Source organism: Malus sylvestris, chromosome 8, assembly GCF_916048215.2.
Source record: "Malus sylvestris chromosome 8, drMalSylv7.2, whole genome shotgun sequence".
Lineage (NCBI taxonomy): Eukaryota > Viridiplantae > Streptophyta > Magnoliopsida > Rosales > Rosaceae > Malus > Malus sylvestris.
The window spans coordinates 30,033,654-30,058,291 of record NC_062267.1 but is presented as its reverse complement, the minus strand read 5'-3'; the positions used below and the strand labels follow the sequence as shown (position 1 = coordinate 30,058,291).

The 24,638-nt window shown below is 36.4% G+C and overlaps 3 protein-coding genes across 3 annotated transcripts; 2 read left to right on the top strand and 1 right to left on the bottom strand.

The window, feature by feature from the left end:
- Positions 1-6,232: 6,232 nt before the first annotated feature.
- On the top strand, positions 6,233-8,737 carry LOC126632883 (zinc-finger homeodomain protein 3-like). Its single transcript, XM_050303416.1, has one exon. The coding sequence runs from the start codon at positions 7,259-7,261 to the stop codon at positions 8,336-8,338; it is 1,080 nt and encodes a 359-aa protein (XP_050159373.1). The 5' UTR covers positions 6,233-7,258; the 3' UTR covers positions 8,339-8,737.
- A 2,538-nt stretch (positions 8,738-11,275) lies between these two features.
- On the bottom strand, positions 11,276-16,979 carry LOC126632881 (protein root UVB sensitive 6-like). Its single transcript, XM_050303414.1, has 13 exons — positions 15,962-16,979; positions 15,582-15,680; positions 15,335-15,448; positions 14,536-14,607; positions 14,337-14,447; positions 14,143-14,262; positions 13,462-13,563; positions 13,308-13,380; positions 13,109-13,192; positions 12,930-12,994; positions 12,744-12,845; positions 12,455-12,637; positions 11,276-11,777 (listed from the first exon to the last, which is right to left on the bottom strand). Exons 1-13 carry the CDS (start codon positions 16,352-16,354, stop codon positions 11,721-11,723), a joined length of 1,575 nt encoding a protein of 524 aa, XP_050159371.1. The 5' UTR covers positions 16,355-16,979; the 3' UTR covers positions 11,276-11,720.
- Positions 16,980-18,156: 1,177 nt separating this feature from the next.
- Positions 18,157-24,144, top strand: LOC126632880 (CLP protease regulatory subunit CLPX2, mitochondrial). The gene is made up of 15 exons (XM_050303413.1): positions 18,157-18,867; positions 18,981-19,045; positions 19,161-19,264; positions 19,375-19,458; positions 20,186-20,232; positions 20,358-20,432; positions 20,507-20,578; positions 21,469-21,525; positions 22,096-22,166; positions 22,252-22,351; positions 22,523-22,627; positions 22,891-22,953; positions 23,081-23,203; positions 23,561-23,716; positions 23,866-24,144. The coding sequence occupies exons 1-15, from the start codon at positions 18,295-18,297 to the stop codon at positions 23,956-23,958; spliced, it is 1,788 nt and encodes a 595-aa protein (XP_050159370.1). The 5' UTR covers positions 18,157-18,294; the 3' UTR covers positions 23,959-24,144.
- The last annotated feature ends 494 nt before the right edge of the window (positions 24,145-24,638 follow it).

Here is a 24,638-nt window from a genome sequence, read left to right as displayed (position 1 = left end):
TCCCACCCTCACACTCTTATAAAGAAAGAAGGGGAGATAGAGAAAAAGAAGCAAGAAAAAGTGTGTGCATGCATGAGTGTCAGGTTAGCAAGCATGATACCATCATTTTACCTGCATTACTGCCGGTGGTGGTGGTCACACTGGTCAGCTTTGCACTCATCTCAATGACAAAGCTACCCTTAACTGGGTTGGTAAGAAAGATTGAACTAATTGCAGACACAAAAATACGGGGATGGAAAGTCCAAAAAATCTGATGATCATTAGTTGCAATAAACATTTACATTTATAATAAAGATAAATTCATAAGTTTACGTATTTTAATATATTAAAATATGTTAAAGTGGGTTCATATTTTCTCCAACTTTTATCTCTTCCAATTTTTTTCAACTTTTTTCTCTCATGTGCATGCATATATAGCATGAGTATGACTGCTGGTTACAATAATTATAATTCTTAACGGGTGAAACATGATGTTTTAAAGAGTCTTTTGTATTATCTACGTATGTATTAAGAGCGTATCTAATGTGTTGGGCAAGGTTTGGAGACTATAGGCAAAATCTAGCCCTTCAAGATGATATTGCCTTTTTTATTATTCAGGATTATAGGATAGGGTTCTAAATGTTAAGTAGGTCTCACACTATTTAAGGCTTGGGCTGGATCTAATTTGGCCTTACAAGGTGCCTAAGCTTTAATTTAATTAGGCAAATTTTGTTACGTTAGTAATTGTTTTTTCAACTTCAAATCAATTTACTTGGGCCATAAGCCTCCCATTAGATATGCTCTAACGGGTCGTGTAATTACAACGTCGACAAGGCACAACCCGGTTGCCAACGTTACCAAATATTTACTTGGATTACATTTGGCCTATATTCTGTAAGTTGGCATCACTCGAGGATCATGCATGCATGTATGACAAAAAGCGACCTTTGTTGAATTTTTCAGGTTATTGTTGATGAGAAGCATGCATGCCTTAGAGGAAAACCGAAAGGGGAGATCAAAAGGGAAGCAAACTACGCAATTTGATTGGTAAGACGAATATGATTAGCCTCCTAAAGGAAGATTTGGTTTCCAAAGACAAAAGGCATGTACATCTCGAAATAGCAGGTGTTGAGATTATTAGCAAAAAGCAGCTGGTTTCTTAGAAAGTATAAAATGTGAGGGACAGTTGAGCTCGTTGATTATTATTATTTATTATTATTATTAAAGCAAGCATGTGGGATATAACATCCAATCTAAGTTGACAAAGAATAATTTGCTTTAATCATACCAAAAAGATTTAGTCCTCGTTTCCCAAATTAAAGTGATCATTAGAATTATCTTTATGCGATCTAGTACAGTAAAACTGATTTTTTTTTTTTTATTTTACAAAAACTTGATTTTTTTTTTAGGAAAACTAATGAAAAGGGCTTGAAAACTTTGAGTTTTAATGATAAGGACAAAATAAAGGGTAAAGTGAATAGTACCAGGATTGACTTTTTAGTGTAAAAATGTGGTTTTTCGTTAAAATGAACAATACCGGGTGTTTTTCGTTAAAGTTCCTTTTTTTTTATGACATTTACTGATTTAGGCTTATTTCAAACGGTTAATAAATAATGTAAATTTTTAACATGCTTTAGTTGACGGACGGAAAAAAATTAAGGGAGAGATTTTTTATTTTTTTGTATTAAGCAAATAAAACTATAAAGTCAAGTGTCAAAATTTTCAGAAAGATGCACCAACAGCTCATTACTTACTACACTGGTACTGTCTTTTAGCTTATAACTTACCACACATTTATGAGTGATAGTCCTATGCAAAAAATACACGATGTTCACAAATTTAGCCATATTAGCAAAAATAATCATCCCCAGTTAGTTTTTTTTGAAAATGTGAGTTCAAGAAATATATTGAAATCCAAGGAACAGATCAATGACCCAAAATGATGAATTAAAAAGGAGAAAGAAATGAAGAAATATAACAGAGCAATGGCCTCTAACAATAGAGAGAACTCAAAAAGGAGAAAGAAGAGCAACAAAGACAAAAGTAAGGGAAAATTACAAGATGGGAAGAAACATAAAAAAAAAAAACTAAAGATGGATAAAGTCCTTAAATGTGGTGGGTAGATTGTGGAATAAAGGAGGGATAATACAAGAATAAAGTGATTTGACTAAAGTTTAGTTCTCACAGATATTATAAACATGCATGTTAATTAATTCCTCCCTCCAGAGTCCAGACTGCTGTATAAAGAAAAACTTAATAGAACAAGAAGCCCTGTGCTAATATCCACATATATCATGCAGTTATTTAATATGGTGTTGCCTATATATACACACACATATATATTTATCTAATTTTTTTGTAAGAATGCTCGAAAAACGATGAATTAAAATAGACGGTTCGGATTCTTAAAAAAAGTTAATTAGGTGGAAACCACAAATTTGTGTCTTAGGATCCTAATCCTATTTATAAGTGTTATATTTTACATATCATAAATATAATCATGTAGTATGCAAATCTGGCATCACTTGCATTACTCATAAAAGTGAGTCTCATTATCAATACTAAATATATACTTTTTTTATCCAACAATATATTTGAGGTGTGGGAGATTTGAGTTAAGCTTATACAACAAGTTAGCTACAATAATTTTAATATTAAGTTTAGTATTTGAGGGAGGCGAACGTAAAATTTCAAATTAAATTGTAGTATTAAATGACTAAAATATAAAATTTAAAGGAGCTGAAAGATAAAAGCTATTTCCCGAGGGTACTTTAGACAAACTGTACTAGATATGGGCTAATATTCAACCAACTTATAAACACATATTAAGCCCTGGTTTAGTATTGAGGTGATTCTGAAAAAAAGTTGTTATAAAAAAAAGTTGTGAGCTTTTTAATGTTTGGTAAATATTCAGCTTCAGTTTTTTTTTCACAATTTTGGGTGAAAAAAAGCCAAAAACACAAAGCTGCAAAACTCAGCTTTTTTTCACATATGTTTTACATAAATGTTTATCAAATACTATAATACTATTTTTTTTTCAAAAACACTTTTACAAAAAAGTTTACCAAACACTATGTTGTTTTATTTCACAGCTGTTTGTTCTCACAGCACAGCAGAAACAATTTTTTTTTAAAGCACAGCAATACCAAATCAGTCTTAAGTGTAGGACAAAATATACTACAGTTCAGATTACTTACTTTTACTATTCATTAAAATCAAACCATAAAGTAATCATATTGCTAAGATTCATGGTACTACATATCACTACTGGATTAGATAGTTTCATAGTTTAACTATTAAAAGAACTATTTACTCTGTCTCTCTCTCTCTGTCTCTCTCTCTCACTACTGGAGTAGATAGTTTAACTATTATGAAGAACTATTGACACACAGTCTCTCTATCACTACGGGATTAGATAGTTTAACTATTATGAACTCTCTCTCTCTCTCTCTCTTCGTGTGAATGTGATGTATCATAATGAATTGAAATGGCAATGTCATGTCTTCTGCTTTCCAAGGGGACATTATTGTCGTATTGATTGATCCCTTATTTGACGCATGATACACCACTTGAGAGTTGTGATCAAGAATATTAGGAGAGTAAATTGCATGAAAAGTTTACTGGTATATAAAATTTAAATTTAATAATATAATGTCATCAGAAAAGAAATTTACACATCGTACAATATTATTTTACCAGGACTTCATGATCATGGTGAACTTGTTTGCAGAGGAATGCATGCTTCCAATATCTTGAACAAAACAGACAACTAGGGGAGGTGAAATATACAAATTAAGCAGCTTTGTCCGTAAGTAAGGACTCATTAGTTACAATGGCCAAGGTGAAGGTAGCTTTTAGTCCAATGCTAAATAAAAGGTGATGTCCTCTATCACCGATGCCACAGATGAGGGAAAATGATAATCTTCGGATGCTTTCTACCTAATTTTTCTCATCAAATTTTAAGGGTCTAAATTGTTTGATGAGGATGATTAGGTGGAAAGGATCCAAAGATGATCCCTTTTAACAGATGAGAGGATCCCTCTGAGGCTCTTGAGGAAGTGCCATAGTGGAGGTGCCTGTTTCGTCACAAACCGTGTGACATGGCTTGCTTAACAATAGCCACAGTAGCTACAGTAGTTGTGCCTATTCGGGCAAAATTTGTGGCCCGCAAATCCATGACATAACTCAAATTTCTAGTTGTGTAAGGATCATTATGTTAAGAATGAATCAAGTATTCATAGAATGAGAGATTTTGCCTGTACTTATAAATACGTTGGGCTATTCCCCATATTGCCGATTAGTTTTATGGTGAATCTCAACTTTCTTTATAGTACTAGAGCAGGTTGTACACGTGTGAAACTCAACGGTCACACGTGCTCCACATCACACCGTTTGTGTTGTTTACATGTTTGGTTAAAAATTTGCCACACGTAAGGCGTATTGAGACATAATTTCACACTTATGCCGATAGGAACCTTGCATGTATTTATAAGTAAGTTAGACTACTCTTATTCTTATAGTAGAACCTCAATTTTCTTCGCATCATTCTTTTATTTAATTAGATAATTTGTTATGAAATGGTTCACATGAGTAGCATGAGGCATTCAATTTCACCTCGAAGGGTTAGCGACGAAACTTCAATTTAATAATTAAACACCCATTTGTAGCACAGAGCTGACCTGAGTGCCTGCCGGGGCGGTGGCAGTACTATATATAAAGTAGCATGCATGCCTGCATATATATATATATATATATATATATATATATAGTTAAGTGTGGGGACACATATTTTTTACATCTGTTTTTGTGAGGCTCACTTCATAATATTTTTTAACAATGTAATCGTCTTTTTTTTATGTCTTACTTCAAAGATCACACCTATAAAAAATACCTAAATCTGAAACCATATGATTGTTAGATTCAATTTAGTGTTTCTTTGTAGAACTATATTCATCTATTTTCGATCACTATAAATGAATGTCTTGATGGCTTTGGATTTATGTAATTTTTTGCAATAATGATCTATGAATAATGCTAAAATATAGACGGTACGGATTGTTGAAATATATTATCAACTGGGACCCTGCAAAGTCAGTATCTAAATATGTGTCAAAAACATGTGTCCCCCGATCATAATCTTTATATGTATTAGTATCATTCATGTCATTAATTTATCGAGGCTTCAAGCTATATTTAAAGTAATAATTGGATCGAATTAATTAGAGCGCGTCCAATGAAAGATGCAAATGCCTTGAAATTGGTACATTTTTGGGAGGCTAGAAAACACTCAAAAGGCGAAACATTCATCTTCGCTAGAAGACGTAAATAAAAATGTAAGTTTTCATATTCTTTTACATCTTTTGGAAGTGAGTGTCACCGATAAAAAAGAAAGCAATAAATGGAATCCCAAATTTACATATCTCCCCCATTAAAATAGAATTAAAATTTACACTCTTCAGAAATATAAATTGAGATGTAAATATGGTTTTTACATCTCAAATTTGTATCTCTTTGATGGAGATACTCTAAGGCCCTTGATTAAGAGTGGAATTTAAAAGTGAAAATTGAAGACAAAAAGGCTGGAGAAGGTGCATCAAGAACTCTTTGAGTTCAAATAAAGTTTGGATAATGTTATTCACATGCCTATTTTTATCTTCCACATTCTTATTAATTTTTTATCATTAATTTTCTTCAATTCATTCGATAGAGTTAAAAATTGAGAGGGTATGAGAAATAAAAATGGGGGAGTGGAGCACTACCCTAAAGTTTAGGGCACTTATATTAAACTACGGTAATGATTTTCAAACTCTTGTTTTTTTCTTCGCATCTTTATATTAATTTATTCTTTGATTAATTTATTTGATTAAAATGCTAGAATAAAAGTGTGGATTGTAAAATAGAAACAAGAGTGCAAAAATAACTTCCCTGTATCATAAAAGAGGAGAGATTTTGCTAATTTTCCATTGAGACAACATTACTTTTCATAAGCCTAATTCCTTTTGGCACTCTCTCTCTCTCTCTCTCTCTCTGTGGCAATTGGCATTGTATTCTGGCTTTCCTTTGGTCCTCTCCACTCTCTGACACGCACACTTCGCTGTATGTGGCGTAAACTTGCCTGATAGTGCAAGCAAAGCTTTAAGCAAGCAAGCACCCCACTTTTTTTTTTTTTTTTTTTTTTGTTGTTGTTGGATCTCAAGTTTCAACTAGTTTGGTTTCTCCAAAAGCTCAGTGTATTCCTATGTAAAAAAGCTATGCCTTTACTTCTCTCTCTCTCTCTCTCTCTCTCTCGTCTTTCCTAATTGGGCCCCTCATCAGGACTCATCACTAGTGACTATGTAATGTAAGCTGATATTAATACTTAGTGCTTCACTAGCTAAACCCACCATCAAAACCAGTCTCTGGTCTCTCTACCGCTAAGCTTGGCTATACCTACTCTCTCTCTCCCTCCCTCTCTCTGAGTGTGATTTCCTCAAACAACTGATCTCTTCTAATTTCTTGCTTTGTTTCTTTACCACCCACTAGCTCCACCAGTTCCCTTCCCTTTCTTGCTAACATAATCAATTATTCTTGTTTGTTCATAAACTAATCTACACTTCACCATTTTCATTTGATTAAGCTTCCTCCCCCCACCCCCCCCAAAAAAAAAAAAAAAAAGCCAAAGAAAGACTGTTTTTCTTTTGCAGCTTCTTTGTGACTGGAAAATCGGAAAATGGAAGGTGCAGTTGGCGACTGCGCGTGAGCATGAACTAGCTATACACCAAGATATATTCTCCAAGGGAAGTTCATCCTTTCTTTCTTTCTTTCTTTCTTTATGATCTTCTCTACTTTATAGCTATTTCTCGACCGATTAATTTCTTTTTTGTTGATCATCCTTCTTGGGAGTCTTTGATGAGTGCATGGTGACCACCTTTACTCCCTCCCTCCCTCCTTCTTCCCTCTGCCTATCTATCTATCTGTTTCAAATTAATGATAGAGTAAAACTAGTACTATTACTGGTATATACATATTTAGGGAGATATATGTATATTCAAAGTGGATTTGGCTCGAGTGATCAAGACCCTTTTAATTAATTGCTATACTATGTTCTTTAATCAAAAGGATTAATTATATATTGGCCCCATATTCAAACCCTCCAATTCTCTCTCTCTCTTGTTCCTTCTCTTTTGGTCTCCAATTACCAAACAAACAAGACCCAAATCATTAAAATAATAGTTAGAGGAAAAAGAGAGAAAGATCCATCCATCTATTCTAGCTAAAGGATAGATTAATTAATTAATTAATGATGGATCATCTTTCAAGTCAAGGAGAGATCCCAATCACAATCCCAAGCCCAACCCCGATCCTAATAAATACTTCCTTTGGAAGTGGTGGGCATGGACACTTGATCCATCATCATCAGCAGCAGCGCCCCCATGACCCTACATCAGCGGCAGCAAGAGCACCAGTGCCCCAGAACAACAACAAGCACTCCAATTTTCTTCCCTCCTCAGCAGTGGTGCCCCAAAATCAAATCCCCCCCAACACTAATGGCTCTATTCCCATGCCCACAAGCCTGGATAATTCTCATGAGGAGGAGGAGCATCATGTCAACAATGCAAATGCAAATGTTGTGCCCTACAAATACAGCATTTTTAATAATAAGAAAGTTGGGCACAATGGGGTGAGGTACAAGGAGTGCCTCAAGAACCATGCAGCAGCCATGGGAGGGAGTGCCATGGATGGCTGTGGCGAATTCATGCCCAGTGGAGAAGAGGGTACCATTGAAGCCCTCAACTGCTCTGCCTGCAACTGCCACAGAAACTTCCACAGAAAAGAAGTTGAAGGTGAGCAGCAGCAGCTCTCCTCTTGGGATCATAATTTCCATCATACCATCAACAGGGCGGTTGGAATTGGGAGCAGGAATTTCTTATTAAATCATGGAGGAGGAGGACATCACAAGAGTTTACTAGCACCACTCCAATACCCCCACCAACCCCAGATGCTAATGTCTAACTACAACATGGGGATGGGGATGGTGGGGTCCATCCTTTCAGATCAGTCTGATGAGCAGGAAGTTCATCATCATCCTCATCACGGTGGTGGTGGTGGTGGTGGTGGTGCAGTGGGCAGCAGGCCACCAGTAGGACAGGTAGCAAAGAAAAGGTTCAGGACAAAGTTTACACAGGAGCAGAAGGAAAAAATGTTAAACTTTGCAGAGAAAGTAGGGTGGAAGATTCAGAAGCAGGAAGACTCATTTGTCCAAAACTTCTGCCAAGAGATTGGGGTCAAGAGAAGGGTTCTCAAGGTTTGGATGCACAACAACAAACACAATCTAGCCAACAAGATCAAACCACCACCCCCTTCCCCACCTGCCCCTTAATCATCAATATTTAGCTAGTTTCTGCTTAACCCTACCCTTAAAGTACTCATCTTTAATTTACACTGTCTTTTTTTTCTTCAGTCATGTTCTCCATTTTCATCTCCAATTTACCTGGGTTTTCTTAGTTATTATTATTATATATGTAATATCATTGGTGTATCCTTGGTTATGCAATGTAGTTTGGGAAATCTTGGTTTGGCAATGGGCAGTCAGTTTTGTTGGTAGTTTCATTATTTCACCATGGAAATAATGGATCGAGAGACTGATCTCTACTTTAGAGGTGCAGGTTGCTTCAGCATTACCATTGTCCTTTCCCCCTTTACTATTACATTTTTGTATTGAATATTATATTGATCAAGTGATATATCATATGTGTGTAAGTTTTGTACTATATAATAACCAGTACCTATAGGTTGACAGAAAAAATTAAACAAAAAATAAAGTATATTTTATGAATTCTATTAGCAATCTACTTAGTAATTAATTAACTCTTCCCTTTTACAAGTAATTAAAGTATTTCAACATGCTGACAAAAAATGTGTTGAGTTTTGTTATGTTCTCCCAAAACTTTGGATCTATCCTTACGTTATATATATAAAAGAAAATCTATGTTGTCTGTTGCAAGAACTTAAGAAGATATATATATATATGTATGTATGTATATAGTATTTGTGAATATATACTAATAAGGATTATAATATGTGCAACATTGTATAGATGTTCCAGCTATATCATATTGTGTCGACTCTCGCACATGCACAAACTTCAGTCGACATAATTTTTTTTTCCTTAATTTTTTTCTCTTGAGATAATGCTTGATGGGGAAGGAATTAGCTAAAAACTTAACCCTTTGTAACAAAAAAAAAAAGGATTGATGCAGTCAAAAAGGCAACCATAGGTCTTATATAAAGAGTAGAGTAATAAGTGCATTTTGCTCTTTTTTTCCTCCTTTTTTGACGCATGCAATATGCAGTGCATTTTACACACTCATGCTAATCATACACAATCAAAATGGCTTCGATTTCTTGGTGAAGAAAGCTAATTTACTCGTCTGAAAGATTTGCTAGCTTATTATAAAATGCTTTAAATATTGTTTTCAGAAAAAGAAGAAGTTATAAATATACATGCACGTACATCATTTCCTTTCAGTGATTAAAGAAAAAGTAACGATATTTAAAGCATTTTATATTTAGCTAGCCAATCTTTCAAATGAGTAAATTATCAAATCTTTTCCTGTGAAGATTTTAGCCTTCGTATCGGCCTTGTCTCTTTTGACGACGGGTAGAAGGAATTCTAGTGTTGTGTCGTGCCTTAATTAAATGAATCAATGAATCATGCATGTGACGTGCTCATGCTATTAATATTTTTTCCTGATTATAAAGTAATCTTCATGTGTTATCTAACTGTGTTGTTGGAGGTGTTACCGTCAAAATTTAAGTTTTGCCGATGTGGATTAGTTGTACATGTGGCCATGTTTTATTAGAAGGCATCACCAATTAACAAAGATAGGTGGTATACCGTATCATCGCCAATATTGTCTCAACTTAATCATTTATTACTAGGTGTTGAGTTTTATCACTAAAGGTCTCGGTGATATTAGGGTGGAAAATCCCATGTATTAATTGTGTATTATTTTTTTAATACGACCGATGTGGATCTTATTCTCCAACAAAGTCAAATGCTACAGCTGAGATTATATGAGTTTTGGTTGGAAATTGAGATCGGAAAGCAGTTGGCAGCTGCAATGGAAAGGGATGATATTGCTTTCGAATGTATCAAACTGAGACTCGTATGCAGACTGATGGGGGCGAGCAAGGAAAAATACAAGAGCTGGTTCGCAAGCTAGTCCGCATCCTCTCGTAGGCTAGGAAATATACAGAGAGAAGTGTACAGATTGAAAGAGGGAGATGGGCAAAGAAGAGCTATCCTTTGGCCTTAAGACATTTTGTGTAAACACTTCGTCTATATGACCTGGTGGATTTTGGCTGCCCTGTCAAGGTTTTAAAACTATAGTCTAAGCTCGAGAAATTTTTCATTGTGCCGAGAACATGGATGGTACATCACATATCATTATATAAGTGGAGGGAAGTCTTATTTTTTAAGTAGTTAATTTTTTAATACAAGTATCTCACTAACATGTGATTAACCACCTTGTGTTTTGGGTACATCGAAATATCTCAACTCAAAATGTAAAGCTCTATCTCGTTGATTTTGATCAAATTATCTGATATGTTTGAAAATTAAAATAATCACCAACGCTATAGTCTAAATTGTCTAATAGTATTTCTGTACACTTGCAAGTTAGAGGTTCATATTCGACTCTTATGGGTGTCGAGTTTGATACAAAATTAATATGGCAAACTTATTTTGTGGCTTAATCCAAATCCTCTCACCCGTAATACATATTATTTTATTAAAAAAATTAAAATATATGGCAACGAATGATAGGTTTGCGACCACAGTGTCCCAACCAAGGGGTATATGTGAGCCATTTCCAACAGAAATGGGCTTGTTTCCTACAATTGGTCAGCAAGGCCCCATTGTCGGGTCAGGACATAGAATCCACATTTGGAAAAAGGCTTTTTATACAATAGAATACTGTATGTGACACAGTGGAGTCCAATTAAATTCAGTTCCACCATTGTAAAGTGAGACTATCCATTTCAAGTTTCAATTGAAGTTGCCATGTCCTGACCCTCCCAAACGAGGCTCAAGCGTCCAGAGTTGTACACAATTTTGGGAATTGTTTGATGCTCATTTCGTTTTTAGTTTTTGATTTTTCTGTCACGGAAAGAGTAAAATAATACTGAAAGAAGGAGGAATGAGCGAGGGTGAAAGTAATGTATACAGAAATGTCACAATATGAAAACTCAAAACATAAAACTGAAGACAAATTTAGTGGGTTGCTTAGCTAAACAGGAAAGTGGCCCTTAACTCTTTTAAGTAATGGGCAAACGCAAAATTCATTGATATTTAGAAGGATTTCGTGGTTTCTACAGTAGTATATATTTGACAAACGTGAAGAAGATGAGACGGAAAAAACCTACGACAGCAAAACCCAGGCCAGACTCTACATAGAAGGAAGAAAAAAACATGGACGTCACCTGTGCGTTAATACATCATCTAGTTACGACTCAAAAACTGCAGCACGCCATGTCATCTTCATCTAAGTTTGCTCCACAAAGCACATCTTGGCACAGACCTGATCGGCATAATGACGCAAATGGTTCCTGCGGCCTCACTGACATTGTGGTAATTCCCATTTTTGCCTACTTTACAAGCTTCTGTTTGTATGATTTTAATAGGAATAAAACCATCCATTCTTCGAATGTCAAAGCCAACCTTGCAGGGAAAGGAAGTACCAGTATATTGTCCCAATTCATCACTTAATCAGACGAGCACGGCCAGGATTGAGATGTGCTTCTGACATCATCCATCCCTACAGGAAAATAGATTATTACCACCTTTAAAACAAACAAACAATGTGCACTGTAATCTTTTCAAGCAACTATCTGGATGAAAAAAGAAAAGAAAAAAGCCTCAATAGTGGTGTATTATCGTAAAAAAGTAGAAAACTTTGGTAGTTTCCATACACAAAATCCAATATCCTCTGTATCTAATGCAACACCTAAAACAATAATGCTTAAGAGTATCTAATTGTCTTGGCAGAACACAGTTGTTTCCATTAAGCCTATCTTGAGCCGAGAAACCACTTAAAATAGAAATTATGAATTACACCTAAGTCATTCAGTCCATTTGGAGACAACTCCAAGGTGGGATATGTAATTATGCCAACAGAAACATTTGAACCACATCCATTGCATCATTGAATAGATCTCAGGATGCCTAAGTTGGCAGTGCTTGTGACAAACAATTTGCAAGCTATGTTGTTAAGCTAACAATTTTGGAGCATGAATTTGCCAAGGAATCAACCTTATCATTCAGTGATTGGTAATTTGACAATATAACATGTTCTACTGTTTGGAAAGATATCATTTCCCTTTTACATATTTTGTTTTGTGACAATTGTGGAATCTATTCGCTTACTATAACCCAGCCTAACTGGCCACTAAATGTGACAAAATAATAAAGTTAAAAATGTTGAAAATCAATTACCTGTTCTTTAGCTTTACTCTTGAAAATCCCATAAGAAGTTGAGACCATGTTACATGACTCAACAATGCATGCCTCCAGATCTTTAGCTGTGGGCTCGAAGTTTAAAAATTCATCTTTCTTGTCCTTCTGATACAGATGCTGACTGTTGTATGATAATTGCATGAAATGCAGAAGTACCTGAGCCTGTAAAACAAAGTGATATATAACATCTACAATCCCTTATATGAAGGAAAACATAAAAAACTTCTTCTAAATGCCAAAGACCATAGAAATAAGCAGTATATCTCACATGATATGCCGCTTTTAGAATGTCATCTGACTTCGCTTGATCTTTGAACAATGCGTACACTTTACCTTTTGAAGGATTATATGTCACAACATATTTCTCTTTCTGTCATCAATCAAGAAAAGAAATATTAACGAATATAAATTAGAATAATAGGTCAAAACTTAACCCCTCCTCAAAAGCGCTTACCTCAAAGAACGGCTCTATCGCAAGGTATACACTTGGCTCTTGGAATGCATCTTTAAATCGTTGTCCTGCCACTCGGTGGAGAAAATAAAAAAGAATGATAAAAGAGAAAATCTCAAGGCGAACCAAAAAACCTGATGTTCATGATTCATAAACAAAGAACAAGATCTTCCCAAACATACCAAGAACGATAGGCCCATCTTTCACCCAGGGAAAATTGAAAACGTTTTCCTTCAAGTTTCCTTCCAGCAATGACGGCACTCGCCCTAGAAATGGGGGAAAAAGAAAGCATAATTACAATATATATCTGGAAAAACACTCGGGATAACTATTATGCATGATGCCATGAGGGGAACTCTAAGGTAGAACATGGATGCTAACCTGTTTTAAGAAAGGCATCTACTGCCACACCGAATCTCGCTCGGTTCAAGGTGTGCAATACTACAGATTTAACCTGGAAACAAATTACTTCTATTAAACAAATGATACATGGAAGCATGCAAATCTAAATCAATCTTCACTATTGTACACGAACCTCTTGGTAGGAGCTGAGAACATAGCCACATGAAAGGAGCGCAAATGTAGTTATCAGAGATGGATTTCTTTTTGAGATCAATATACTCAGGCCAGTTCCCAGCTTCACAAGGCATAGGTTCACAATCATCAACAAAAAATGATTAAGTTCATGCATAAAAGTGCACATTGGAACACAGACTAATTAAAAAAATAAAAATCTGTTATTCGTTTACATGAAATGAGAGTTTATAGGCAAAGAAAACTAGAACTGTTATAGAAGTGAAAACAAAGCACAAAAACAATGATAAGTTATCCACTTGGAAAAAACCACAAGACAACCAAAGCTACACAACACAAAGGTCAAGCCAAATTAAGATGAATCACACTAGGGGGTAGACCCCAAAAGTTATGAGACAATGACAACTGCTACAACAACAACAAGAAGAAGCCTTATCCCACTAAGTGGGGTCGGCTATATGAATCCTAACATGACAACTGCAACAACGACAACTGCATTTTACTTTTACAAGAAGCTTAAGCTAGTAAGATGTGGGCAAACAATTATTCCATATTCTCACTCCTCCCTTCATATGTGAGTCTCTCTCCCCCACTACACCAATGTGCTCATATAGTTCAGTGATACAATGTCCAGATTCCTGTAACACATATTCATCCTACAAAAGAAGTTGGGCAAGCATACCAGATCCGCAATATTGCCAACACATTCTCCTTTAGCGGTCACATCTCCAATGTTTTCTCCTTTTGCAAATGCTTTGTAAATTGGTGTCCGAGTTGATGTTGATGTAACAGCACCAACATTCTATGAAAAACAAAAGAGGATGAGAGGTTGTAAAACTAACAAGGAATAATTTAAGTTATACGAAAATGTCAAACCTTTGCCACATTAGCTGCACAAGCCAAAGGAAGAAACAGGTGAGGGACAGCTGCAGTTGCCAACTCTATTCCAGCACCCAATTCCATGAGAAGATCACCAGCAAACCGCAACTATAACACCTCAGCATTAAGAAAAGGTGAGTGAGGTATTGTGAGTTATGAAATGTGCAGTACCATGAAGTTGGCAAATATTTCTTACCTGTTTTAGATCATAATCAAATTTCTTTCCTTGTCGGGCAAAAAGCATTTTTCCAACACGCCCAGCACCATCCTAGACAGAAATTTAATAGTTTAGATTCAAATCATTCTGTTATACCATATCGACATTAGAAGAAAAAGCTGTAGCACAAGGCACAAAAGTAAACTTCTACATAAACAATTCCAAGTTTTGGTATCATTAACTAAACTCAAAATTACAGTTCAAAGTCAAAATGCCTCAAAAGGGTAAAAGCAAAAGTACAAATTTGTACGCTTGACTCTACAAAAACGTACTTTAACATTCCTTCAACAATGAAAACGGGCACAACCCAAAAGAAACATTGCCTACCAGACTGTTCAGCGTATAACACTTATCTGAGACAATTCAGATTCTATTCATGACTGCACAAGAGTAAGAGTAAGCAGGTTTTTGCACTCATTTGTGGTGCCAGATTCAATTGGATATCTAAGTCACTAATTAATGTAACTATGACAGTCCTTCACCTCATGGCAACAGGTTGTAAATGGGACAAGAATATGAAGATCTCACAAAAGGAACTGATATAATTGAACTCCTCCCTGGTCTGGTCTAATGTGGCAAAGTAATGCATTGCATAACACAAAACTTAGTAGCCACTGTCAACTTTTCTTAAAGTGCTTTAAAACATGCTTTTGCAACCAAAAGAAATGAAACCCAGAGGGATGTTGCAATTTTTCTTAAGAGTCAAAAGCTTTAGAAATCCAAATCATGCAATGCGATGAAGAAATGCCAGAACAATAACGACAAATAATATTGTTACCTTGAGAATCCAGTTGATGGCAACAGCCCCAGAAGCAGATGTATTTCTAGAGACCCCAACTGAATTCAAAAGGGTTTGTGTTGTAAAAACACCCATTGCGCCACCAAAGAAGTGCTACAAAAAAAAAATGGTTATTGATGGCATTCGATTCAACCAAGGGGCAACGGCTTTAAGAAGTTGAAGCAGCTTCTACAGCAGGGATGATAAACAGACAATAGAAAATAAGTTTTTATGATAGTGTATGTACCTTGAGAGCTCTCCATGTCATGTAGGGGACATAGGAAGGGATTACACTATCAGGGAAACCTTCTGGGACAACATATGACCTTACAAAAGACATCAACCCCTGCACCAAAAATCCGACACACAAAACTCAGAAGTGTCGTCATCAGTCAGAGAAAAAGTGATCAAATTTTGGAACGGCTATGAGTGATGCATAAATTGCACACAATGTCAATGCTTATTAAGCAACTCATCAGAAAGGTTACACTTGTTCGGTATCCATAATTAAGTTGAGAAATTGTATGAAACAAAGCTTGGAAAAGAAGAAGATATAAAAAGAAAGAAAAATGCAGCAGCCAAATTAAGAGAGAGAGAGAGAGAGTGATTAAAGTGAAAAGTACTGACGTCGAGAGGGGGTTGAGGGCTGTGCAAGCTAAGGGCGCGAAAAGAGCCCTTCTTGAAGGTGGTTGCAGAGGAGGAGGAGGAGGAATCGGGCTCGGCGACGTAGTTCCATCGACGGCCGTCGATCTCCTCGCAGCAAATCAAACGGAAGCTGGAGCCCACAAAATCCTGATCGTGGTGGAGCAGCTGGGGAAGATGCTGCTTGGGGGGTTGGGCGTCCAAAGGCAGGGCCTGGGACTGGGAGGGAGCGAAGGAAGCGAGGGTGGCACTGATACGCAGCGTCTCACGGACGAGAAGGCGCGCTTCCTGCGCGCTGGTGGCGGTTGTGGTGAGGGATTGATTGGTAGAAGAAGCGGAAGCAGAAGATTGCTTGAGTTTCATCGGGAGCGGAGGCATTTCGCATTCCTCTTGATTCTTTCTTTCTTTCTCTAATATTAATGGCGGTGTGATGAAATCGAGTGTGAGATTGGATTGGATGGTTATATAGTGTTTGGCTTTGGGTTGTCGCCTTGGAATTAACGATTTCAAAAATCCAAAGATTCCAAATCCCAATTGGCAATTGGGAAGTAACGAGAAAGGATCGATGAAATGAAAGCAAGGTAAAAGAGGCAGGTGGCCTAACAACAACCCTCTTCCTTAGCAGCTGCAGCAACATCAACGTCGACGACAACTGGATTTTGACATGTCATTTATCACACCGCAACGCACCGCAACGGAGCAACTGATGAAATTTCGGAATAATATTAATAATATTATTGTTGAGAATATTCAGTGGCAAACACAATCTCTGTCTCTTTCTATGCCAGTCTGAATATATATATCGAGTTTGCAACGGCAACGGCAACGGTGGTTTTTTTGAGGATAATGGTTATCGGAATCCTCCTCGTTGGCTATAGCCTATGCAGAATATGTTATGCATCATTCTACGCACATCTCCACCGTTGTTAATATTTTCTTCAGAATCCAATATCTGATATTTCCCTGACTCAGATGGCTTCTGGCTTTTGGCCTTCGGTGGGGCCTTCCCCTCTCTCTGTGTCTGGATGACAGAAACTCAACTATGCGGGACCTACCCCAAGTCCCTCTCCGTTGCTAATTGCTATTGCTACCCTCCCTTATCTCCATGTTATGCCATCTCCAATCTACTCTATCTACTTAAAATACAGGGAAAAATTAGAAATATTCATCTGTCACTCTTTTTACCATGCTTATAAAATACCAAAATCTTTATGATTTTTTTTTGAACAAATGATATTATCTAGGGAACTTTAACGAAAAGCACCCGGTACTGTTCACTTTAACGAAAAACCACATTTTTACACTAAAAAGTCAATCCTGGTACTATTCACTTTACCCTTTATTTTTTCCTTATCATTAAAACTCAAAGTTTTCAAGCCCTTTTCATTAGTTTTCCATATTATCTAAGGGGCAGAATGTGGGGTAAACCTCATAATGCGCTAGCAATAATGTAGTTCAAATTCGCCTTTGGTGAGAATCAAATCTAAGACCTCTCATTTACAAGTGAAGATGAATACAACTAGACTGTTGTACTAAAAGTGACTCATGAAATGTTTTAAGACACTGCAAAAACTTAATAGATATGGTCAAACTTCTAATTTTGATATAAAAAACATACGTCACTTATTGTTTTTTTAGTATAACAATATATTTTACACTAATAGGAGAGGGTTCGGCTAAGCCACACACTGAGTAACTTAATTTAGTATTGAATTCACTATTCACAAGATTCGAATATAATATCTCTCATTTACAACTAAATAATATCACAAGACCATAGTATTGAGTAGCACATTACTTATTGTTAAGTACAATCTTAAGTTCGTGCCTAAACAATTACAAAATAACAAATTACTTTGGTTTAACTTCAACTGAAAACATGGACCAACTAAATGTGGAAACGTACTTTGTCCAAATTAGGACTCAACCTTCACATATTTGGGATCACATATGTTTTACACAGCGATATATTTACATATTTTAAGGGTCATGAGGTAAAAAATTTATATTAAATAATTATGTATGTAGTCCAATATCTTCTATTGGATGAGGTATGGTTTTTACCCATACGTTTCAAGTTGAGAACTCTGCTCTCTTCTAAATTATTGTAATAATATTGAGAATTTTCGTATGTTTGTATTAAACTATATGTAAATTTTTGACCGAAACCAAAGTCCAGTTAGGTAGTAATGAATTTGGGAAGGGGGATGCATACATTTCCTCACTCAGTAACTAATCTGCTTCCTTTCTAGATTCAATTCGAACAAGTTGTCGTACACCAAAACAAACCCACGCGCCTGCAGGCTGCACAGAGAAGGATGTTTCAGTCTCTTCTTCGATATAGATTCAGCAGCACGACCCCTTCATCTCTCAAACGAATAATCACCGCAGTCCCCAATGTCTACAAAACCCACGCACTCTCACTCCTCCCCCCTAAACAACATCTGCAGCAGCGGCGGCGGTGCCACGACTGGGAGGGCACGCTTGGAGGCGGAGGCGGAGGAGGAGGAGGGAGTGGAGAGTACGATCACATTAGGGCCGAAGTCAACTGTCCCCGGTGCTCCAAACAAATGGCGGTGCTCTTCTCCACCCGACCCCTCTCCATCACCAGCCGAGAGACGGGGCTCTACCAGGCCGTCAATCTCTGCCCCAATTGCAGGACCGCCTTCTACTTCAGGCCCTTGAAGCTCGTCCCTCTACACGGCACCTTCGTGGAGATTGGTCGCCTTAAAGACTTAAAGCCCCCCACCAATTCCTTCGACGCAAAAACAGAGCCATGCGCTGTTGATGATAAAACGCCCTCGTCTTCTCCGCCCAGGGACTTGCCCACCCCCAAGTTCATCTGTAAGGCGCTTGATGAATTTGTTATCGGCCAACAAAGAGCCAAAAAGGTTTTGTGATTTCAATTTCATTACATTTTAATTTCTGAAAAGAAACAGATAAACCCACATATGAATATGATCAACTAAACTGAAAGAAATGATTTCGAATGCGGGTGTCACAGGTGCTTTCCGTTGCAGTTTACAACCACTATAAAAGGATACTCCATGCTTCCCCAAAGACGATGAGGTTACTCGAAAAACTGATGGTTCATGCTGAATGTTTGAGGTGTTTTAAGATCAAATGAATGTGCTTTTCTTGCTGCTTTATCAATTGACTGTTGGCTTTGTAAACCTAATCTCAGGTCTGGTGCAGAATCAGTTGATTATAAACTTGAAGGTGTACATGACAGTGACTCTGTTGAACTGGAGAAGAGCAACGTATTGCTGATGGGTCCCACTGGTTCAGGTAGGATAAGCATTCTTGTTTATGCGTGTGCTAGTGGCGTGGTTCATGAGAACCTCTAGCTTACAAAGATTGCTTACTCATTATATTTTTCTTACATTGACCAAGGATAGGGAAGACGTTACTTGCAAAAACACTAGCTCGTGTTGTCAATGTGCCGTTTGCCATTGCTGATGCAACAACATTAACACAGGCAAGTGCATTGCTTGGTCTTGTTTCATGCATCATCTGTCTTTGGCATCTTTGCTATTATCCATACCCTACAAACTACAATCTATATTGGTTACTTCATTGGAAGAAATTTCTTCTTTTATAGTTCTTCTGGGGTCTTTCATCGTTAAAAATTTACTGTACACACTGATTTTGATGGAAATATACTGTCATACTTCCTGTGTAAAATCCAAGCACTTCATATCAGGTGGTAATCAGGAAAGCATTCCGTATTGGAATGTTCTAATGGGGATATGTTATTTGACATTCAGGAATAGATCTAGTGATATATATATATAGTTCTAGTGCACCGTCTGTGCACACTGTACAGACTGCTATCTTTATCTGTATTTTGTTTCACTATATCAAATCATAGCATCCTCTCTCTCTCTCTCTCTCTCCATATACACATACATACATACATATATATATATCTCCTGTTACTACCCTCTTCCTTTGGTATGCAAGTGGTGGGAAGGAAACAGATACTTGATAGTTGTTAGTAAAGAAATTGAAGCTTAAGGAATCTGTACATAACACTTAGAAACAGAAAAGCCTATGCTGTTCCCTTTGTCATGCATTAATTTCCTGAATTTTCGTTTCATACTGATGTGGATGAGCTATCTTGTTGGGTTCAGTGAGAAATGGTTTCTTACTTGGATGGTTTCACTAATAGTTCAACTTCTCTTTGTTTCTTACTCTCTATGCAGGCAGGTTATGTTGGAGAAGATGTGGAATCAATATTGTATAGACTGCTTATGGTAGGTTTTATGCTATGTCATGTGTTTCTTGTTCAAGAATTGCAAATATTCCTCTTTTGTGCTTGTTTTGGGTGCCATTAAGCACACCTTACATAATTACATTTTGATCATTCCAATGTGTTTAGGAAGCTGACTTTGATGTGGAAGCAGCTCAGAAAGGGATTGTCTACATTGATGAAGTTGATAAGATAACTAAGAAGGTGTGCTATAAACTTATGTATTGAAATCAGCTAATTTTATTCCTCACTACAATAATAAAGAGGCTATTTTTCAGGTTGAGAGCTTGAGCAGAGATGTATCCGGGGAGGGTGTCCAACAGGCATTGCTGAAAATGTTAGAAGGAACCGTAAGTAACCAACTCTTTGATAGGAAGTAAGTAAAACAGTTTTGTTTTAGTCTGTAAATATGATCCATGTTCCACAAATTGTTATATATCATTTATGAAGAAGTCAAACAAGTTAGGATTGTTAGTTTAAAGCATGTTATCCTGTTCAGACTGGAGACGTTTTTCTCCAATGGTTTTGTGGTTTCATTTTCTTTAGGGTAAATCTTTAATGTTTTCATGATTGTTTCAATATTTCTTTGGAGGTCTTGAAGTTTTTGGACAATATTGATGAAAATCAAATTTTGTCAACCCTCTTAGTGTGAGTATCTATACAACAACAACAAAGCCTTATCCCACTAGTGTGACGATCTATAACGGACATAATAACAACCTTCTTGGTCATTCCTTGTAGATTTCTCTTGGATTTATGTTATTACCTAAACTAAAACTTCTTCCAACTTTTTTTTGGTAAATTTGAAAGCATCCCATCTTTGTACTCTACGATATTTGCTAAATTTTTGTTAATACCTTGTTGTATAACTAAAGGACTTGCATATTTGTTCTTTGGTTTCCTCGTAATTCTCCCACCAGCCTTTTCTGCAATGTAACTTTTCCATCCAAAACAATTTAATGCGATTGACTTTAGCTATAATGAAACAATATGTATTGATTTGATGTCATAGCATTGGAACACGTTTTTGTTGCATAACATTTGTTTAAAGTAAAAATTATATGAATTTCTTATGTTTTGTTGCATTGCATTGGAACAATACATGTGACCCATTTATAGTGATTGCCATATTCAAAATGATCACAAGACATCAGGTCTGATGCTTTCAAATGTTCCGAATGTCTCATTTAATTTAGTTATATTAATATAAGAGTACATGTGTTTTTCTTTGATCTCTCAGGTAGTTAGCGTTTCTGATAAAGGAGCTCGGAAGCATTCTCGTGGTGATAGCATCCAGGTAAAAGTATCTGTTCATTTCTTCTTCCTCCTCATTTTAGAGGCTTTTTCTTTGATATGGTTAGATTTGGTGAGTTGTAGGCAAGAGATGCCTTATGATCATACTAACTTATATTTCCCGAGGCATTAGGCCTCATCTTAGGTGATTTCTTACGGACAAAATCACAGGTATTGCTCGTGTGGGGGTGGGTGCATAACCTGTGAAGTACAAAACTTTTCATGGTTATAGTTTGAAATAAAAATCATATGGTCCACTAGTCAGTAGATAGAATGATTTCATTTCCTTCGTGTCCAACTTTCCCCCTAAAATTTCCACTTTGAGGAGGGTGCTTGTAGTTGAAGTGTTTTTAATTGCAGTGAAGTGATTTTAATATTTATATGTAGAAAAAATGGATTGTAAATTTGGAACAGCTTTGTATGTTTCATTAACGTGTTCAGTTTTAATCATACAGTTTGTACTTGAAGTCTGACTTTTAGCAGTAGTCCATTCTCCTATTTAGTAAGGGTTTGCATTGCAAAAATGTCAACAATTTCGTGGTGCACATAATTACTTTATTACGATACTTGGCAGATGGATACCAACAATATCCTTTTCATATGTGGTGGGGCATTTGTTGGTTTGGAGAAGACCATTTCAGAAAGGTAATGCATGTATACTAGAAACTATTAGCATGTACGTTTCCACATTGAAAGGAATTTGATATGGTTAAGCACCTTCTTTTCTCAGACTCCAAGATTCTTCCATTGGATTTGGTGTACCAGTTCGTGCAAACATGAGGACCAGTGGCTTGACTGATGCCATAGTGACATCATCTTTGTTGGAATATGTGAGAATCAAAACTGAATATAAGTCAAAGAATATATTCCATCTTTATTTTATGTATACATAATCAAATTCTTGACTTGAGGTTTCCTGAACTTCTTCCTTTTCTCTAATACAATATGAGTATCCTTATTTGTTTGAATAACAAGCTTTAAAGTTTCTAATGGAACTGTAGGTAGAAAGTGGAGATCTTATTGCGTACGGCCTGATACCTGAATTTGTTGGCCGCTTTCCTGTTTTAGCTAGTTTGTCATCTTTAGATGAGGACCAACTTGTTCAGGTGTGCTCTATCTGCATCTATTACCTTGTGTAGTGAAATATTTTTGTGGTTATTATTGGGTGGGCGAGTAGAAAATTTTAGGCATGCTCAACCTGTAGATTATTGTGCACTGTATACTGAAGATCTTGCTTACTCGCTTCTTAAGCATAATGCAGTAGAACTTGATATTAAAATTGAAACTGATTAGTTAGCTAGACTCGTTGTTTCGTCCTCTGATTGATAAGATACTGAAATATTTCAGTATGTTTTATTTTGTAAATCAGGTGCTCACAGAACCTAAAAATGCTCTTGGTAAACAATACAAGAAGATGTTCAACATGAACAATGTAAGCCTGTGATCCATTGCATTATGTAGTCATAGAACTTTATGTCTTACCATACCCTTAATAATTTCATTTTTGCAGAACTTGATAGAATAATAATGTAAACTCCTTATTTCTTATGAAATGTCAGGTCCAATTACATTTTACTGATAATGCATTGAGATTGATTGCAAAGAAGGCAATGGCAAAGAACGCTGGGGCTCGAGGTTTGAGAGCAATATTGGAAAACATTCTAACAGAAGCAATGTTTGAGGTATATATACCCTTGTATGTGCCTTAGTTAGTATGGTTTTAATTGATTATTGTTGTAATACAATTAAATGGACTACTCTATATGTTGCTGTCAGTGTGATGTTGTCAGTTACACTGGCCAGTTTACTAGATAGTGGCACTATTTGCTAAACCTCAAAAGGGACCAGTTGATCTTTGTGAAATTAGCAACTCTAGGATATTGCTCCAAATTTTGATTGTGAAATGATGGTAGTGTCGCTTTGTCATGAATGCTTAGTGTCTAGCCATTCCATGAAATTGGTACTTCTATTTTCATTGAAGATCCTGGGGTATCAGTATTTTTGTGTCTGTGATACTAGATGGTTTTTGTTGTGCACAGGTTCCAGACATGAAGACGGAAACCAGTGCATATACAGTTTTGGTGGATGAAGAAGCTGTTGGGTCAGAGGACACTTGTGGACTTGGAGCTAAAATTCTTAGTGGGGATGGTGCATTGGAGAAATTTCTTCGGGAAACAAAGTCAGGAGAGTGCATGGTATGGTTTTGTGTAGTCCCTCATGCTCCTGTTCTTTTATGCCTTTCCTTTTTCTTCATTCTCTATTTGCTGCTTGATAGGTTAATCTTCACTACAATTTTCTCTGCGCTATCGGCACTGCATTTTTCCTAAATTTGGGTTACTTGCAGGGAAAGCGCGGGTTGGATGGAGATGAGTGTTTACGAGAAGTCTTAGATTTTCAATCAAGAGCCACGGCGGGGGGCTTGTCTGTGGTGGTGTAGTAGTAGTGGTTGAGACGCTATCTCCTCTGTATATATAGATGAAAAGAGAAGTTATGATGGTGTAAAAGTCAAGATCCATGCATGAGTTTAAGATAGTAAACTTTAACGAAAAGCTCCTGGTACTGTTCATTTTAACGAAAAACCACATTTTAACACTAAAAGTCAATTCTGTTACTATTCACTTTACCTTTTATTTTGTCCTTATCGTTAAAACTCAAAATTTTCAAGCTCTTTTTATTAGTTTTCCTTTTAAGATATTAGTTGCACTTGAATGAACTCATGTATATATTTGGAAGTTTTATTGACTAGTGCCAAGTTGTCGCTTCAACTTTGGACGTGCACATTTTTCCCTAGTCAAAATAATAAGATAATTATTTAGGATGGATGGATAAGAATGTAATAAGAACCCCAAACCTTAATAATATTTGAAGTGCCCTGTGTAGGTGACTTGTATCTCAACAAAAATCAACATGTTTGAAGCCATCATAAACCTCTCCCACTCGTCTTTCTTGTCAATCTGTCTTCAAATCAACTTGGTCTAATTGGATAAACGGTCATGTGGTAATAAGGTAATTGGAAGATGCAAATTTAGTCCAAAAATAATTTTTCCGTAAAATCTTCATAAAAAATGTCTACTCGTCTTTTCATTCACGCTGTCATTGTCTTTTGTCTTTGTCTTG

What these genes read in the sequence shown, in the direction of transcription:
- LOC126632883 (XM_050303416.1), top strand. Translation starts at nt 7,259, where the DNA reads ATGATGGATCATCTTTCAAGTCAAGGAGAGATCCCAATCACAATCCCA.
- LOC126632880 (XM_050303413.1), top strand. Translation starts at nt 18,295, where the DNA reads ATGTTTCAGTCTCTTCTTCGATATAGATTCAGCAGCACGACCCCTTCA. An exon ending in TATTGTATAGACTGCTTATG is followed by an intron (nt 20,233 to 20,357) that starts GTAGGTTTTATG and finishes CAATGTGTTTAG; the next exon opens with GAAGCTGACTTTGATGTGGA. An exon ending in TTGATAAGATAACTAAGAAG is followed by an intron (nt 20,433 to 20,506) that starts GTGTGCTATAAA and finishes GCTATTTTTCAG; the next exon opens with GTTGAGAGCTTGAGCAGAGA.
- LOC126632881 (XM_050303414.1), bottom strand. Translation starts at nt 16,354, where the DNA reads ATGCCTCCGCTCCCGATGAAACTCAAGCAATCTTCTGCTTCCGCTTCT. An exon ending in GTGCAGCTAATGTGGCAAAG is followed by an intron (nt 14,263 to 14,336) that starts GTTTGACATTTT and finishes TGTTTTTCATAG; the next exon opens with AATGTTGGTGCTGTTACATC. An exon ending in AGATGGGCCTATCGTTCTTG is followed by an intron (nt 12,995 to 13,108) that starts GTATGTTTGGGA and finishes ACCGAGTGGCAG; the next exon opens with GACAACGATTTAAAGATGCA.